Source organism: Microtus pennsylvanicus, chromosome 7 (genome assembly GCF_037038515.1).
Source record: "Microtus pennsylvanicus isolate mMicPen1 chromosome 7, mMicPen1.hap1, whole genome shotgun sequence".
Taxonomy (NCBI): domain Eukaryota; kingdom Metazoa; phylum Chordata; class Mammalia; order Rodentia; family Cricetidae; genus Microtus; species Microtus pennsylvanicus.
Genome location: NC_134585.1, coordinates 55,888,156 through 55,905,760, shown reverse-complemented (window position 1 = coordinate 55,905,760; position 17,605 = coordinate 55,888,156). Strand labels below are relative to the sequence as shown.

Here is a 17,605-nt window from a genome sequence, read left to right as displayed (position 1 = left end):
TCCTTTAACTTCTTGGCTTCCTCTGTTTGTAGTCTGCAGATCACAGCCTTTCTTGATTCCCCCATTGTATAACTTAAGTCATTTTTCTCTAATTTTAAAGGAATCTAGAGCAAGAGGAGAGGCAGTCCAGGGGAAATGGCATTACCGTGTTCTGCTCAGAGGCAATCTAAGAGTCCGAACGTAAGCACAAGTGGACAAACACAGGGCTGGTGAGCAACTCACTCCGGAAACAGAGCCTATGGGACATGTGATGCCGAGGAGAGAGACCGAGAGAATTCTGGGAGAGAAAGCACCATTGTAGGATTCTGGGGAGACACTGGGGAACAGGGTTTTGGGATACTGAGAATCTGACACCCAGGGCAGATTAACTTGGGTCATCTTGGAGGAGATGCTTGCTGGGGGTGTGTGTGAATCTTCAGGTGCTGGATACCAAAGTGACAGTCTTCGCTGGTGATTTTAGGTGGGGACCTGCGGTTGTCTCCCTGTGCTTGCCTGATGGCTTCAGTAGGGCTGTAGTACGCAGCGGTTGGGCAGCTCTGGTCACTGGGCAGGGTTAGGAGAATAAGCATTCTTCTCATACCCTGAGATGTGGCTACGTGTGCCCAAGGACTCCGAGACGTCAGGAAGGCCGGCATAGTCCCTAACCTCCATCATCACTGTCTCTGCCGCATACTCAGGTCCCTGAGGAAGAAAGGGGGGGGGGATTTACAAAGCAAAGCTCTTCTATTCTTCCTTCTGGCCCAGGACTGCTATATTGCAGCTTCTCCCTTTCTCCTCCCTCCCTAGCCTTCCCACCAGGGCCCTGGGCCTCTCTCTTCCTGGGAGGATATTGTCTGAGGGATAGGCAGAGAGTGCAAGAACTAACATTCCATCCATCTGCCCAGGTATACACCCTGGGACAGTCGTGGCCCCAGATCTATGGCCCGTGACATACTCTACACTGGTTATGTATGTATGTATGGGTGTGCATGTGTGTGTGCATGTATATATGTGTGTCCGTGGTGTGTGTGTCTCTGTGTGTGTGTGTGTGTGTGTGTGTGCATGTATATGTGTGGTGTTTGAGCTCACCGAGGAGCTGCCTATGGACATGAGACTCTATTCTGCCCGATTCAGAATGAAGCAAGTTTGTTTCAAAGTGTCCTCCAAGGCTTCTTGTTTGGGTACCAGTGGCCTGGCCCTGTTAACCTTGTAGCAGGGAGGGAAGGGAATAGCTAAAGCAAGCCAGGAGTGAACACATCCTGCTCCCGGGGACAGCCAAAGGTAACATCTGCAGAAGTTACCATTGTTAGATGGAAGTGCAGGGGCAGAGAAGCCATGGCAAGGTGATGGGGGAGAAAAAGCTGGCTGCCTCAACTTCCCCAGCTGGATTTTGTGGGGTGTTGTGAGCCCCACATTTGATGGTATCTGTCTTCTATTTGTTTGTTTTTGGAAGCCTCACCTGAGGTTCAGACACTGCTCTTCTGGGGACTCTTGGAAATTCCAGCTGCTGCCTCCGTGGGCTCCCTCAGATTGGGGGATGTTGTAAGTGCCAGCATTGGCGATGGTTTGCTCTCCCTACTACTAACTTGTATTTCACCTTTTACTTTGGCTTGCTGTGTACTTAATACACACTCACTGGAAACTGAACCTACAGTGATCCTCACTGGATCCTACAGAGCACCCTCACCTCAAGTCAGCCACTCACCTGGCAGCTCCTCCGGTAAAGGAGCACACAGAGAACTGACAGCTTCAGGCCCTTGAGCAGGAGGAGTCCGCACAGCACGAAGACCAGAAGCCTTGGGGACACCCCACCAGCAGAGGAAGGAGAACTCTGGTTTCTGGAGGCAGGGAGCAGAAAGAGGAGCCTGTATTGAGACACCATCTGCTTCTGAGAGCCCCCAGCTGGAGTTTATGTGCACAAGGACCCAGACTGAGCTCTGGAGGGACAGTGGACTTGAGTGGGAAAGAGAGCCATGGGGTCTCTGAGCCTGAGAAGAAACCCACTTATAAGAAACCCAGTTGGGGGGCTGGAGAGATGGTTCAGAGGTTAAGAGTACTGGCTGCTCTTCCAGAGGGCCAGAGTTCAATTCCCAACAACCACATGGTGGCCTACAACCATCTAAAAATGAGATCTGGTGTCCTCTTCTGTCCTGAAAGCATACATGCATGCAGAATATGTATACATAATAAAAATTTTTTTTTTTAAAAAAAGAAACACAATTGGAAGGGTAACAAAACAGACTGGGGATCTGAACAGCTGGGGGAAGGAACCTCTTCACTGGCTCAACTGGAAAACCATCAAGCTGGCCCAGAAGCAGGGGCTGCAGCAATCACAGAGACAGATAGGTCTGATGAGAGGAGGTGACCAGCACTCAGCCGGCTGGAGAGGAGGGCACAGAGAGCCACTTATGAAGGGGACCTGGGTTGTCACCTTGTCTACTCCTTAGTGACCTGGTCCAAACTGGGCAGTCTCTGGAGCTCATCTTTGGGGTTGTGAAACTTTGGCTGATCTTTAGGAGGTTCTGAAACCCAGGAGGCTCCGACTTCTCACAGGTGGGAGGGGTCTGTGCCACCACCAACTGTGCTCAGGATTCAGGATCCTGTCCTAGTCCTGGCTGGAAGTACTTCTGGGTGCCCCGCTGCTTTGGTCATTGTCGAGGTGTGATGTGACCCTTGGTAATTTTAACTCATTGGCGGGTGTGAACATGTATGTATGTATGTATGTATGTATGTATGTATGTATGTATGTGTGCCTTTCAGATTTTCTCTCCCACTAATTATCTTTCTTGTTGCCTGCCATTTCCCACTGGGGTTGCCATCTTTTCTTTGCGTACCATAAATTGCACAGCTGTGTTTATTTTCAGCTTCTTAAAGTTAATTTTTCTCAGTCTGCTGTCTGCTTGCGAAAGATTCCCATAGAGTTGTTTGTTGAATAGATCCCCCTCAGAGCAGCTGGAGAGATGGCTCACAGGTTAAGAGCACTGGTTACTCTTCCATAGGCCCTGAATTCAATTCCCAGAAACCCCATGGTGGCTCACAACCATCTATAACGAGATCTGGTGCCCTCTTCTGGTGCGTTGGCAGGGCACTGTATACATAATAAATAAATAAAATCTTAAAAAAAAAAAAAGAATCTGCCCTCCTTAATGCACTTTGTTTAATTCCCCCATGATGTGTGAATTTAAAGTTTTCTGGAAAAAATAAAAACTAAAAAACAAGCAAAAAATCTCCTCCTTGCCCAGATAGTTATCTGCCTTTCATTTATTTATTTATTTTGGTTTTTATGTGGATGCCCAGCACCCAAACCCGGGTACTTATGCTCACAAAGCAGATATTTTCTTTAATCATGGAGCCATCTCCCTAGCCCTATATGAGTCTGTAACCCGAGACCCTTCCTTTTCCTACAATTCTGTAAAATGTATATATCTATTCTTTCTTCAGCTATGTCTGCCTTTCCATCCTTCATTACAGGGATTCCAGTTCATTTGGATCTCTGTCTTTTCTATTGCTCCTCCAATGCTTGGGACCTGCGGCCCAACCCCTGTCCTTCTTTCTCCACCTCCGTGTCTGGACCAGAGGGTCCTCTGCAGATCTTGATGTCCAGCCATCCTTAGAATGATCCTGCGGTCCCTGGTTCCTGGACCACGTGAGCTCCCTAGGCATCCTTCCAGGACCCTCCCTGTGAAGGCACCTGACTCACCTGTGCTGAGAGCCATGGGTGAAAGAGCCAGTGGTTTCCTCCGGAGAAGTCGTCAGAACTAAGAAGGACACAAAGATGGTGGTTGCTCAGATGACCAGGACCGAGATTAAGACTGGGTCCCAAGAACCATGAGAGGAGGTAGAGAAGGGACCCCATCTCAAAGCCTCTCAGGCCAGTTATACCACATCTAACATCTTCAGCTTATACTTAAATTTTTTTACGTATATAAGGGCATCAATGCTAAATGTTCTCCTCCCCTAACCTCAACCCCCCACTCCAAATCAATACTCTGTAGCCCAGCCACCTATCACTCACTCTTGGCTCTTCTTTCAGCCTCTGGTATCCACCCATCAATTTCCAATGTCTATTTAAATCAGCACTTTGTTGATGTTGTTATATAGTTTTTGAGACAAAGTCTCTCTCACTATGTAGCTCTGACTTGCCTGGAATTCCCTGTATAGAATAAGCTGGCCTCAAACTCACTGAGATTCACCGGCCTCTGGCCTCTTGAGTGCTTGGGATTAAAGGGCATGCCACCATGCACAGGTAGAATTTTTTTAACGTCAAATTTCCTTGTAGCCCAGTCTGACCTTGAATTTACTATATAGCTCAAACTAGTGAAATTGAGATCCACCCACCTCCACCACCCAAGATCTGGACCAGAGGCTGGCAGGACACAATACTTCCAGGCTCTCTTCATGACTGTACTAATTTACATTCCCACTAACCACAGGGTTCCCTTTCTCCACGCCTTCCCTGTGCCTGTTACCTCTTGTGTTTTGGGGAAGAGTAATTCTTACTAGAGGGAGGTGATCTCACTGTGGTTTGCATTCATATGCCCCTAGTAGTTTAGTGATGTCGTATGTTGTGGCTTGGTTTGGTTTTTAAGCCCGCTCAGATTGGACCTGGGATCTTTATGCATACATCAAATCTGGCCTCCCAGTGGGAAGTGGGCAGCGCTGAACCAGGCAGCACACTTCATCTCTCTGTATCCAAAGCCCTGAATTGAGCTTCCTCATTGCCAGTCCCTAGGGGATCCACCCAAGGGGAAGGCCCCACTGAGTCTCAGTCTCCCTGTGTTCCTGGCCATCTATCTTTCCTACTCATAAACCTTGTTTGGAGCCCAGCACTGGTCTGTGGAGGAAGAGTGGGCACCGCTGTAAAAGAAAAAGAGATGACTGTGTGGGGTCCTGAAGGGTGAATCCAGTCCGACCCCAAAGAGTGACAGGATATAGGGGAGCTCAGAGCAGGTCCTTGGGGGTCACCTGGGCCAGCAGTGATCTGCACCTTAGGGTCTGCATGGGTTGCCTGTGTGAGAAAGAGAATTAAGGGCTGGAGAGACGGCTTAGCCATTGACAACACAGATTGTTCCTGCAGAGACCTGAGTTTGGTTCCCAGTACCCACACTGGGTGTTCACAGTCACTAGTGAGTCTAGCCTCAAGGTGATCCTACACTCTGGCCTCATGGGCACTGGCACAAATGTGGCTTGTGCCCATGAGTGCATATAATTTTTATTTATTATTATTATTTTTTATTTTTGAGACAGGGTTTCTCCGTAGCTTTTTGGTTCCTGTCCTGGAACTAGCTCTTCTAGACCAGGCTGGCCTCGAACTCACAGAGATCCGCCTGCCTCTGACTCCCGAGTGCTGGGATTAAAGACGTGCACCACCACCGCCCAGCAAGTGCATATAATTTAAAATAAAAACATTCCAACTTTTTTTTGAGACAGGGTCTCTGGTTGGCCGGGAACTCACTCTGTAGCCTGGCTGGCCTTTAACTCACAGAGACTCACCTTCCTCTCCCTCTCAGATGTTGGGATTAAAGTTGCATCATGCCAGGCTAAAATAAAAAAGAGTCAGGAGAGACTGCAGGTCCCTGTTCTATGAAACGCAGACATCCCTTCTCAGTACCAGAGCCAGGAAGCTGTCCGAGGGGCCAGGGCATCCCATGCCCCTCAGTCAGAGCAGGTGGCAGGGTTGGAGCTGACAGAGACAAGGGAGAAGTGATACAGGTTTTCACTTGGTCCCTAGGAGAAGGATCACACCCTTACCTGGAGACACCACCAGGCTGATGTTTCGGAGAACTCTGATTTTATTGTGGGAAACATTAAATAGTCCGCATAAGTAGATTGCTGAGTTCTTCTCCGTGAGCCGAGTGATGGAGACGCTGAAGTAGCCTTTTTCATGTTCGTCCCAGATTGTATACTGTGATTCTCTAAAGCGCCTCCTAGGCTGAGAGGTTGTGACCACTCTGTCACATTTATCTGAAGATGTCTGACGACACCACGATTTCGGCACGTAAGGCCCCGCCTCAGGCTCAAACAGGCACTTCACACGCAGGTCCTGTCCTACCGCTCTGTGAAATTCCTCAGAAACAACTGTCGACCCCCAGATGGCACCTGGACAACAAACCGTCAGGTCAGAGCCCCAGCTGGATACTTTGCTTACAGGGCTAGTAGAGCTGAGATGGGGGGACTTCTTGCACCAACTCAGAACGTAGCTCTGAAGTCATGCCCAGTCACAGGGTCAGCAGGATTCCTGCCTGACCCTTGTCCTCTAGACCCATTCCCCAACCCCTTGAGCCCTGAGCCATCTCACCTGAGGCCAGGTGCAGCAGCAGCACAGGGGCCAATAGCAGTTGTGAGCCCCTCCAAACCATGCCCCGCTGATTCTGTCAGAGAAGGAGCAGAGGAGAAGGGAGGCTTTGGACTGTGCAGGAGTCTCCACGCTTCTCAGAATCTGCGCTTCTCAGAATCTGTGAGCTGTAAAGACCTAAGGAAGGACCAGGGCTTTGATGGGGGAAGTGGTTGCCCTAATTAGGCGGGCCCTGGGGGCCCATGAGAAGAACAGCAGCCAGGCTTGGACTGGGGAACCCCAGCTACAGGGTCCACCTCTAGCCCTCATGCCTCAGCCCTGCCCCCACTCCTTGCCTTCCTTTTGCTCATTATATCCCCATCTCCGTCCCTCTACACCATCTACCAATCACATTTATTTTGTACTGTCATTATCACTACAAAAAAATTAAAACAACTATGCGAAGTAAGAGTCCCCTTCCTCTTTTTCCCAGAGAAAGGTCAAAGTCCCCTAGAGGCGTGTCCAGAGTCCTGGGTATGCTCACCCAAGATAAGTCAGGGGCCTCACTCCCAGGCAACAATGAGTTTTTATCCTGGAAGATTTGTGGGTCACCAGATTCCAATGGCAGGCTGTAAGGATGGTCCCCTAGAGAAGGTGAGGGGCGCTATTAGGAACTAAAGGAGTGCTGAGGAAGGGTTACCAGAAGGGAAGTCAGAAGGGATCGATCCCTTTGGGGTGAGAAAGGAAGTGGGGGAATTTATGGCCATGGAAACTGGCATTTGCTGAAGGGATGCGCGGGTAAACAAAGAAAATGGAAAACCTGCAGAAATTCCACACGCAAAAGTGTGTGGAAGAAATGGTGACCCACGCTGGAACGACCTAGCAATAATGATACTAGACTTTATACTCAAAATATGAAATACCCACATGTCCAGGCTAATGTAGGAAGATGGTGGAGTAAATAAACACCAGGTGAGAGCGACCTCCCACGTGCAAGGATTCCACGATGGGGGGCTGAAGGCCGATGTCCCCCAAAGCCATATGATGGATGAAACTTAACTCCACGATGGGGGGCTGAAGGCCGGTGTCTCCCAAAGCCGTATGATGAAACTTTTCTCTTTTTTATTATTTTATTTTATTACTTAAAAAAATACCAATCCAAATTCCCACTTCCTCCCCTCCTCCCACTCCCTTCCCACTCTCTCCACTCATCCTCACCCCCAACCCCTTCCAATCATAAGAGAGGACAAGGCAACCTGCCCTGTGGAATGTCCAAGGCCCTCCCTACTACATCTAGGTTGAGCAAGGTATACATACAAAGATAATAGGATCCCCCAAAACAGTACATGTAATAGAGACAAATCCCAGTGCCACTGTCACTGGCCCCTCAGTCTGCCCCAGCTGTCAACCACATTCAGAGGAACTAGTTTGATCCCATGCTCGTTCATTCCCAGTCGAGTTGGAGTTGGTGAGCTCCCATTAGCTCAGTCAAATTGTCTCAGTGGGTGAACCCCTCATGGTCCTGACCTCCTTGCTCATATTCTCACTCCTTCCACTCTTCAACTGGACCTTGGAAGCTCAGTCCAGTGCTCTGATGGGGGTCTCTGCCTCTGTTTCCATCTGTTGTTAGGTGAAGGTTCTTTGGTGAGATTTAAGATAATCATCAGTCTGACAACAGGGCAAGGCCAGTTCAGGTACTCTCTCCTCTATTGCTTAGGGTCTTAGCTAGGGTCATCCTTGTGGATTCCTGGGAATTTTTCTAGAGCCAGGTTTCTTGCTAACCCACAAATGGCTCCCTCAATCAGGATATCTCTTCCTTTGCTCTCATAATTGTCCTTCCTCTTTCTCAACTCTCCTACTCCCTCAAGTTCTCCCTAACCCTCTCCTTCTCCCCTTCCTTCTACCCCCACCCCCATGCCCCCAAATTTTGTCAGGTGATCTTGTCTGCTTCCAATTTCCAGGTGAATCTATATATATTTTTCTTTGGGTTTACCTTATTACTTAACTTCTCTAGGATCGTGAACTATAGGCTCAATATCCTTTGTTTATGGTTAGTATCCACTAATGAGTGAGTACATCCCATAATCATATTTTTGGGTCTGGGTTATCTCACTCAGGATAGTGTTTTCTAATTCTATCCATTTGCATGCAAAATTCAAGATGTCATTGTCTGTTTTTACCACGGTGTAGTACTCTAATGTGTGCATGTGCCACACTTTCTTTATCCATTCTTCAGTTGAGGGGCATCTAGGCTGTTTCCAGGTTCTGGCTATTACAAATAATGCTGCTATGAACATAGTTGAACAAATGCTTTTGTAGTATGATTGAGCATCTTTTGGGTATATTCCCAAGAGTGGTATTGCTAGATCCTGAGGTAGGTTGATTCCCAATTTTCTAAGAAACTGCCACACTGATTTCCAAAGTAGTTGCACAAGTTTGCATTCCCACAAGCAATGGATGAGTGTTCCCTTTACTCTACATAATGATAGCATAAGCTATCATTAGTGTTTTTGATTTTATCCATTCTGACAGGTATAAGATGGTATCTCCCATCCAAGTACTAACCAGGCCCGACCCTGCTTAGATTCCGAGATCAGACAGGATCGGGTGCGTTCAGGGTGGTATAGCCATAGACAAAGGACATTGAGCCTGTAATTTGTGATCCTAGAGAAGCTAAATAAGAAGGTGAACCCAAAGAAAAACATATAGACATCCTCCTGGATATTAACCTTCATCAGGCAATGAAACAAGACAGAGACAGAGTCTCACATTGGAGCACCAGACTACAAACCCAAGGTCCAAATCAGGAGCAGAAGGAGAGAGAGCACGAGCAAGGAACTCAGGACCGCGAGGGGTGCACCCACACACTGAGACAATGGGGATGTTCTATGGGAACTCACCAAGGCCAGCTGGACTGGGTCTGAAAAAGCATGGGATAAAACCAGACTCACTGAACATAGCGGACAATGAGGACTGCTGAGAAGTCAAGAACAATGGCACTGGGTTTTGATCCTATTGAACATACTGGCTTTGTGGGAGCCTAGGCTGTTTGGATGTTCACCTTACTAGACCTGGAAGGAGGTGGGAGGTCCTTGGACTCCCCCCAGGGCAGGGGGTCTGCTCTTCTGGCTGATGAGAGAGGGGGGGAGTTGATTGGGGGAGAAGGAGGGATATGGGAGGCGGTGGCGGGGAAGAGACAGAAATCATTAATAAATAAATAAAAATGATTCCATCTAAACTGTAAATACACAAGAATGTATTTTGACCTTAAATATTGCTGCTGTATATCCTTCTAATCTTTATATATTTAGTTTGTTTCTGAGTTTCAATAAATAATGTGTATTCATTGTCAAAAAAAAAAGATGGTATCTCAAAGTTGTTTTGATTTGCATTTCCCTGATAGCTAAGGAAATTGAACATGTCCTTAAGTATCTTTGGACCATTTGAAATTCTTCTGTTGAGAATCCTCTGTTTAATTCAGTACACCATTTTTTAATTGGGTTATTTATATATTTTGGAGATCAGACTTTTGTCTGATGTGGGATTAGTGAAGATCTTCTCCCATTCAGTAGGAAGCCTTTTTGTCTTAATGACTCTGTCTTTTAATTTACAGAAGTTTCTCAGTTTCAGGAGGTCCCATTTATTTATTGTTGTTCTTATTGTCTGTGCTACTGGAGTTATACTTAGGAAATGGTCTCCTATGCCCATGCATTGAAGGCAACTTCCCACTTTCTCCTCTATCAGGTTCAGTGTGGTCAGATTTATATTGAGGTCTTTAATCCATTTTAACTTAAGTTTTGTGCATGGTGATAGATATGGATCTATTTTCATTCTTCTACAGGTTGACATCCAGTTATGCCAGCACCATTTGTTGAAGATGTATAATTTTAGCTTCTTTGTCAAAAATCAGGTGTTCATAGGTTTGTGGATTAATATGTGGGTCTTCAATTCGATTCCATTGGTCAACATCTCTGTTTCTATGCCAATACCAAGCTGTTTTCATTACTGTAGCTCTGTAATAGAGCTTGATGTCAGGAATGGTAATGCCTCCGGAAGTTCCTTTATTGTATAGGATTGTTTTGGCTATCCTAGGATTTTGTTTTTCCATATGAAGTTGATTATTGTTCTCTCAAGGTAGGTGAAGAATTGTTGTTGGGACTTTGATGGGGAGTGCATTGAATCTATAGATTGCCTTTGGTAGGACTCCTATCTAAGAACATGGGAGATCTTTCCATTTTCTGGTATCTTCTTCAATTTCTTTCTTCAAAGACTTGTCAAATAGTTCTTGTCAAATAGGTCTTTCACTTCTTTGGGTAGTGTTACCCCAAGATACTTTATGTTATTTATGACTATTGTGAAAGGTGATGTTTCTCTGATGTTCCTCTCAGCTTTTTTATCCTTTGTATATAGGGAGGGCTACTGATTTTTTTAGTTGATCTTGTATCCTGACACATCACTGAAGGTATTTATCAGCTATGGGAGTTCTCTGGTAGAGTTTTTGGGGTCAGTTATGTACACTATCATATCATCTGCCAAAAACAAAACTTTGACTTCTTCCTTTCCAATTTGAATCCCCTTGATCTCCTTGTGTTGTCTTCCAGCTATTGCTAGAACTTCAAGAACTATGTTGAAGAGATATGGAGAGAGTGGATAGCCTTGACTTGTTCCTGATCTTAGTGGAATGGCTTTGAGTTTCTCTTCAATTAATTTGATGTTAGCTGTTGGCTTGTTGTATATCGCTTTTATTATATTTAGATATGATCCTTGTATCCCTAATCTCTCCTATACCTTTATCATGAAGGGGTATTGAATCTTGTCAAATGCTTTTTCAGCTTCTAATGAAATAATCATATGTTTTTTCTTTCAGTTTATTTATATGATGGATTACATTGATAGATTTGCATATGTTGAACCAGCCCTTCATCTCTGGGATCAAGCCTACTTGATCATGATGGATGATTTTTTTATGTGTTCTTGGATTTGGTTAGCCAGTATTTTATTGAGAATTTTTGCATCCATGTTCATGAATGAGATTAGCCTGTAATTCTCTTTTTTGATTGGGTCTTTGTGAAGTTTTGGTATCAGGGTAACTATAGCCTGATAAAAAGACCCGTTTGTTTCTATTATGTGAAACACATTAAGAAGTATAGGTATTAGCTCTTCTTGGAAGTTATGGTAGAATTCTGTACTAAAACTATCTGGCCCTGGGCTTCTTTTGGTTGGGAGGTTTTTGATGACAGCTTCTATTCCCCCGTGGCTTATAGGTCTGTTTAAATTGCTCACCTGGTCTTGATTTAATTTTGGTGTATGGTATTTATCTAAAAAATTCTCCATTTCTTTTACATTTTCCAATGTTGTGGAGTACAGGGTTTTGTTATAAGATCTAATGATTCTCTGAATTTCCTCAGTGTCTGTTGTTATGTTCCTCTTTTCATATCTGATTTTGTTAATTTTGATGTTCTCTCTTGGCCTTTTGATTAGTTTGGATAAGAGTTTGTCAATCTTGTTGATTTTCCCAAAGACACAGCTCTTTGTTTCATTGATTCTTTGGATTGGTTTCTGTTTCTATTTGTTGATTTCAGCCCTCAATTTTGTTATTTCTCGTCCTCTTGGGTGAGCCTGCTTCTTTTTTTCCTGGAGCTTTCAGGTGTGCTGTTAAGTCACTAATGTGAGCTTTCTCCATTTTCTATATGTGGGCAGTGAGTGCTATGAACTTTCCTCTTAGCACTGTTTTCATGGTGTCCTATAGGTTGTATTTGTTGTGCCTTCATTTTTGTTGAATTCAAGGAAGATTTTAAATTTCTTTCTTTATTTCTTCCTTGACCCAGGGGTGGTTCAGTAGTTGACTGTTAAATTTCCATGAGTTTGTAGGCTTTCTGGGAGTAGTATTGTTGTTAAATTCTAACTTTACTCCATGGTTATCCGATAAGACACAGGGGGTTACTCCAATTTTTTTTGCATCTGTGGATATTTGCTTTGTTACCGAGTATGTGGTCAATTTTAGATAAGGTTCCATGAGGTGCTGAGAAGAAGGTGTATTCTTTTCTGTTTGGGTGGAATGTTCTATAGATGTCTGTTAAGTCCATTTGATTTATTAACATCTGTTAGTTCTCTTTTTTCTCTGTTAAGTTTCTGTCTGGTTGACCTGTCCATTGGCGAGAGATGAGCGTTGAAATCTCCTACAATTAGTGTGTGGGGCTTGATGTGCCATTTAAGTTTTAGTAATGCTTCTTTTAAATATGTGGGTACTCTTATATTAAGGGCATAGATATTCAGGGTTGAGACTTCATCTTGATGAATTGTTCCTCTTATGAGTGTAAAGTGTCCTCCATCTCTTCTGATGGATTTTAGCTTGAAATCACTTTTGTTAGAAAGTAGGATAGCCACACCTGCTTGTTTCATAGGTCCATTTGATTGGAAAAGCTTTTCCCAACCCTTTCCTTTACTCTGATGTAATGTCTTTGAGGTTGAGGTGTGTTTCTTGTAAACAGCAGAAGGCTGGATCCTATTTTCGTATCCATTCTCTTAGCCTGTGTCCTTTTATAGATGAATTGAGACCTTTGATATTAAGTGATATTATAAGCAATCCATGAGGAGCCAGCCAGTAAGCAGCACCCCTCTATGGCCTCTTGTCTCCAGGTTCCTGCCCTGTTTGAGTTTCTATCCTGACTTCCTTCAATAATGAGCTAAAATGTGGGAGTATAAGACAAATAACCCTTTCCTCGCCAGCTTGCTTTTTGGTCATGGTGTTTCATCGCAGTAATAGTAACCCTAACTAAATAATGACCAATGGCAACTTGAGGAGGAAAAGGTTTATTTCATCTTACACTTCCAGGTAACAGTCCTTCACTGAAGGAAGTCAGAAAGGAAATCAAGGCAGGAACCTAGAGGAGGTGACTAAAGCAGAGGCGTTGGAGGGGTGCTGCTTACTGGGTTACTCCCCAAGGCTTTCCCAGCCTGCTTTCTTATACAACTAGGACCTGGGTGGCACCTCTCACAATGAACTGGATTCTTCTACATCAAACATTAATCAAGAAAATGCCCCACAGGCTTCCATATTGTCCAATCTGATGGGGCATTTTCTCAGTTGAGGTTCTCTCTTCCAGATGACCCGAACTTGTGTCAGGTTGTGAGGCAAGTAACCAGGACAGCGGTGCTCAAACACTAGGGTAGGAGCACTTTTTCTCTTGCTCTCTGCAGACGTCTGTCTCTCCTCTAGAATCCCCACCCTAGGTCTCACTTGCTACAGTACACTTTAACCACACAACACTTATCACTGCCAGAGAGCTACATAGAATCTAGGTTTCTCTGTGTATTTGCCCCCACATCTGTCCTTCCCCCTTGTGGAAGGGTAAAAGAAAGAAAAGAAAATTTCCCATAATCCATGAAGGGAAATGACTCTCCCATTGGTTGGGCACCAACCCAGTCACAAAACCCTCCATCAAAAATCTGTCCTGCCCGCAATGTGTGTCAGGGCAATGGTCGGTCAGAAATAGCCAACCAATGTCTGACTTGACCTAAAGCACACTCCACTAAAAAGAACTCATACCTGACCCTGCTTGGGTAACCAAGAACCAGAAACTGGATAGTCCACAGACCTTGGATAAAACCAAACAGCCCTGGTCTAAAACAAATCAATAAAATGATTCTTAATGATATTCTCCTATACTCAAAGATCAGTGCCTTGTCTAGCCATCAGCAGAGAGGCATCTTCTAGCAGCAAATGGTAACAAATACAGAGACCCACATCCAGACATTATGCAGAGAGAGTCTAAATTAGAGGTCTCATCAAATCTCTCCCCACTGAGCTCAGGGATCCTGAGGAAGAGGAGATGGGAAGATTGTAAGAGCCAGAGGGATGGAGGAAACCAGGAGAACAGGCCTTCCATATCAGCTAAGCAAGGTGCATATGAGCTCACAAAGACTGAAACAGCAGGCACAGGGCCTGCATGGGTCTGCACCAGGTCTGCTGTGTGTGTACTATAGCTTGTAGCTTAGTATGTTTATGGGACTCCTGACCATGAGAACAAGTGGGTCTCTGACTCTTGTGACTGCTCTTGGGACTCTTTTTTTCCTGTTGGGTTGCTTCAATATGATAGTTTTTCCTTCTTACTATATTTTATTTTGTCATATTAATAAGTAGATATATAACTAAAAAGACTTTAAAAGGAAATAAAATAATAACATCTTTGACTAATAGAAAGATTAAAAGCCTGAGAAACAGGTAGCATCATATTGGTCAAGCTAGGCCATTTCAAAGTTCCACCAGGGGCCTTTGAGAGGAGTGGGCCTGTGGGGTCCTTGCAGGGGGCACAGTGAGTGACAAACCTTCTAAGCCCTCCCTGGCACAGTGAGGCTGTGGGGCAGGTAATCAGTTGCAGGCTTGGCTCCTGGCCAATGGCCATTTACCAGTTTCTCTTGCAGAGTCTATGCCATGGAAGTAGATGGCTTTTAAGGTCACCACATACAACTCCCTTGCCTTACAGGCATAACGTCAGCAGTGTACGTCCACATATGGCAACATATCCCTGACATTGACTGGTTCCAGGGGCTGTGTTTGTGGTAAATATCGTATCTATAATTTGTAGAGTAGGAAATTTTCATGTTGAGAAAATGCAAAATATTGCAGAATGGTATTGCATCACCGTTTCTATTTCCAGAACTGTGTGGATGCATGCAAGCAGCCATCCTCCTCTCTGCCTTCCTGCCTTTCTTTCTTTTTTCTTTCTCCCTTCCTTTGTTACCTCACATCTTGCTTCTTGGGTGGCTAATAGCATCTGCCTGACTCCACCTTCTTTCTCCCTGCATTCAGTTTAGTTTTCCTGCCTAGCTATATTCTTCCCTGCCATAGGCCAAAACAGCTTCTTTATTAACCAATGGTAATGCGCAGGACAGAAACTTCCACCTTCCTTCTTTCCTGTCTTTCCAAGGTCTCACCTTGCAATCCAGGCTGACCTGAACTCTACATACAGTCTAGGCCGCTTTAGACTCAGCACAGCCCTCCCGCCTCTGCCTCCTGGCTGCTGGGGTTACAGGTATATACCACCATACCCAGATCTCTAGTGTTCTGTTCTTTATGCGGTGGCCCAGACATGTTTGTTGCTGCATGGCACGTGACCCTTTCTGTCCACTCCTGGTGTCCTTGGGTGATGGGGGAGAGTCTTCTGTTTTGTGTTAATTTCATTGGTTAAATAACGAGACTGCCTTGGCCCTTTAATAGGACATAACATTAGGTAGGCGGAGTAAATAGAACAGAATGCTGGGAGAAAGAAGCTGAGTCAAGGAGTCGCCATGGTTCTCCCACTCCAGACAGATGCAGGTTAAGATCTTCCCTGGTAAGACACCTTGTGGTGTTACAGGGATATTAGAAATGGGTTAGATTGATATGTAAGAGCTAGCTAATAAGAGGCTGGAACTAATGGGCCAGGCAGTGTTTAAAAGAATACAGTTTCCGTGTAATTATTTAGGGGCATAAGCTAGCCATGTGGGCGGCCGGGTGCCAGGGATGCAGCCTCGCTGCTCCTATTTCAACACTCGGGTGGAATCTCCCTTCACCCTCTGTCCATTTGTTCAGAGGCGCATCTGCATGAACAGAGCCAATGGCAGTTACCCTTTCTTCCTTCTTCGCCTTTCATGCCATGGGCTGCCACACCAGGTTATACTGTTACTGCCATCATCCCTATAACTTTTATTAAGTATTTATTATGTGTGAAGTACTGAGCCATGAGCTTTCCATCAACCTGCTAGTGAATTCTTAGGATAGCCTACTCATATGCACGGCATTTATGCTGCCCTGTGATCGGCTGCCCCTTTAAAGTAGATCTGCTTCCCAGATTTGCCTCTAGGTAGGTTTCAGCAGAGCCCAGGGCTGCCTTGTTACGACTACATAACTTTCTCAACTTCAATATGACCTAGGAGAACCTCAGGCTTGTATCATGGTCCGTTCCCTGCTGGGTTAGGGAGGATCACGACAGCCTTGCTCCCTTTCTACCTCAGTCCTCCCCATCTCTAACACATCCCCTCAACTCCCCAAGTCCGTCTTGAGAAAGAAAAGTAAACTTCTTTGAGCAGATGCCTCCCCTCAGCAGGCTACGTCCCTCTTGTTGGCACAGTTTCCTCTATCTTCCTCGCCTACTTTTCCTTACCTGAGAGGCAGAGCGACAGCCCCAGCCATACCAGCAGCTGTCTCATCTCAGGTCTCCTCCATCTGATGCTCCTTTCTGGCTGTGCTATCTGCCAGTGGCCAGAGACAAGGGGCAAAACCCCTTACAGTTGCTGGAGTATGCTGCCCCCCATAGATGTTGACTGACGTCTGTCCCCAGAGGTCCCATTGAGACACTCTGACGGAACTGTGACAAGAGGAAGCTGGCCAGGGAAGGTGAAGAAGGGAGAGTACCCTGTCCTTGTGACAGCCTCCTTCCTGCATTGCTTCCACAGTCTGTTGGGAAACACTCTGGGGCTGCCATTTTCCACCACATTGCTCCACAGACTGCCTCTGGGCACCAAGATGTTGCCACTTCCACTGACCATCCATTCACACAGTTTCCCCCAAGCCAATGATGCTGAAACATCCAGATTTGCCACCTTTCAAGGCCAAGGGACAGTCTGATGTCATTATTCAGACACCATTCACCTTCTTTTTTCGAGAAAGAATCTCTCATTGGTATGAGCCTCGCCAGGTAAGCTAGGCTGCCTGCCTCTATCTCCCCTCGGCTGTATTGTGTGTGCACCACCACATCTGGTGTTTTCTATGTGGCTTCTAGGAATGAAAATCAGGTTTCTGTGTTTATGTGGCAAGCCCTTTACCAACTGATGCATCTCCTCAGCCCTTCATCTTTAGTTTCGTTCTACCCATTGTTCTCAGTATGGCCATATAGCTGAGTTACTCAGGAAGCCAGGCTTACATAGTCACATCAGGGCTCTCCCCTCAGAGGCTCTGGAGTCCATAGGCCTGCAAAAAGGCCAAGACATCTGCACTGTAGCAAGCAGCCTAGGTGACTCTGGCCCAGACTCACCCTGCAGTCCAGTCACTGGGTCTGAACCATTGCTTATTTCTATTTATTTTTCTGCCTGAGACACGGTTTCATTACGGAGAACAGACTTCCTCCAGTCCGCAGTCCTCTCGCCTCACGCTCCCGCTGCAGGGATTACAGATGCGCACCATTGTTCTGGTTCCATCCAGATGCTGTGAGAAGACACCCGAGGAAAACTTGGCTGAGGGGGAAAGGGGTTGGCTTAGCTAAGAATTCCAGGTCACGGTCCATTATTTCAGGGACGTCAAGGCAGGAACTCAAAACAGCTAGTCACATCCCATCAGGAGTCCAGAGCAGAGAGGATCCGCAACTGGACTCC

At 45.7% G+C, this 17,605-nt stretch overlaps 1 protein-coding gene across 1 annotated transcript; it reads right to left on the bottom strand.

Annotated features, from left to right (window-relative positions):
• Positions 1 to 540: 540 nt before the first annotated feature.
• Treml4 (triggering receptor expressed on myeloid cells like 4) lies at positions 541 to 6,338 on the bottom strand. Its single transcript, XM_075979150.1, has 5 exons — positions 6,278 to 6,338; positions 5,731 to 6,078; positions 3,680 to 3,764; positions 1,685 to 1,817; positions 541 to 681 (listed from the first exon to the last, which is right to left on the bottom strand). The coding sequence occupies exons 1-5, from the start codon at positions 6,336 to 6,338 to the stop codon at positions 541 to 543; spliced, it is 768 nt and encodes a 255-aa protein (XP_075835265.1).
• Between the last annotated feature and the right edge of the window lie 11,267 nt (positions 6,339 to 17,605).

Excerpts from the sequence above, each read along its gene's own strand:
- Treml4 (XM_075979150.1), bottom strand. The coding sequence starts at position 6,338 with ATGGTTTGGAGGGGCTCACAACTGCTATTGGCCCCTGTGCTGCTGCTG. Across the intron at positions 6,079-6,277 it reads GCTGCTGCACCTGGCCTCAG|GTGCCATCTGGGGGTCGACA; the intron begins GTGAGATGGCTC and ends TTTGTTGTCCAG. Across the intron at positions 1,818-3,679 it reads ACCCATGGCTCTCAGCACAG|AAACCAGAGTTCTCCTTCCT; the intron begins GTGAGTCAGGTG and ends CCCTGCCTCCAG.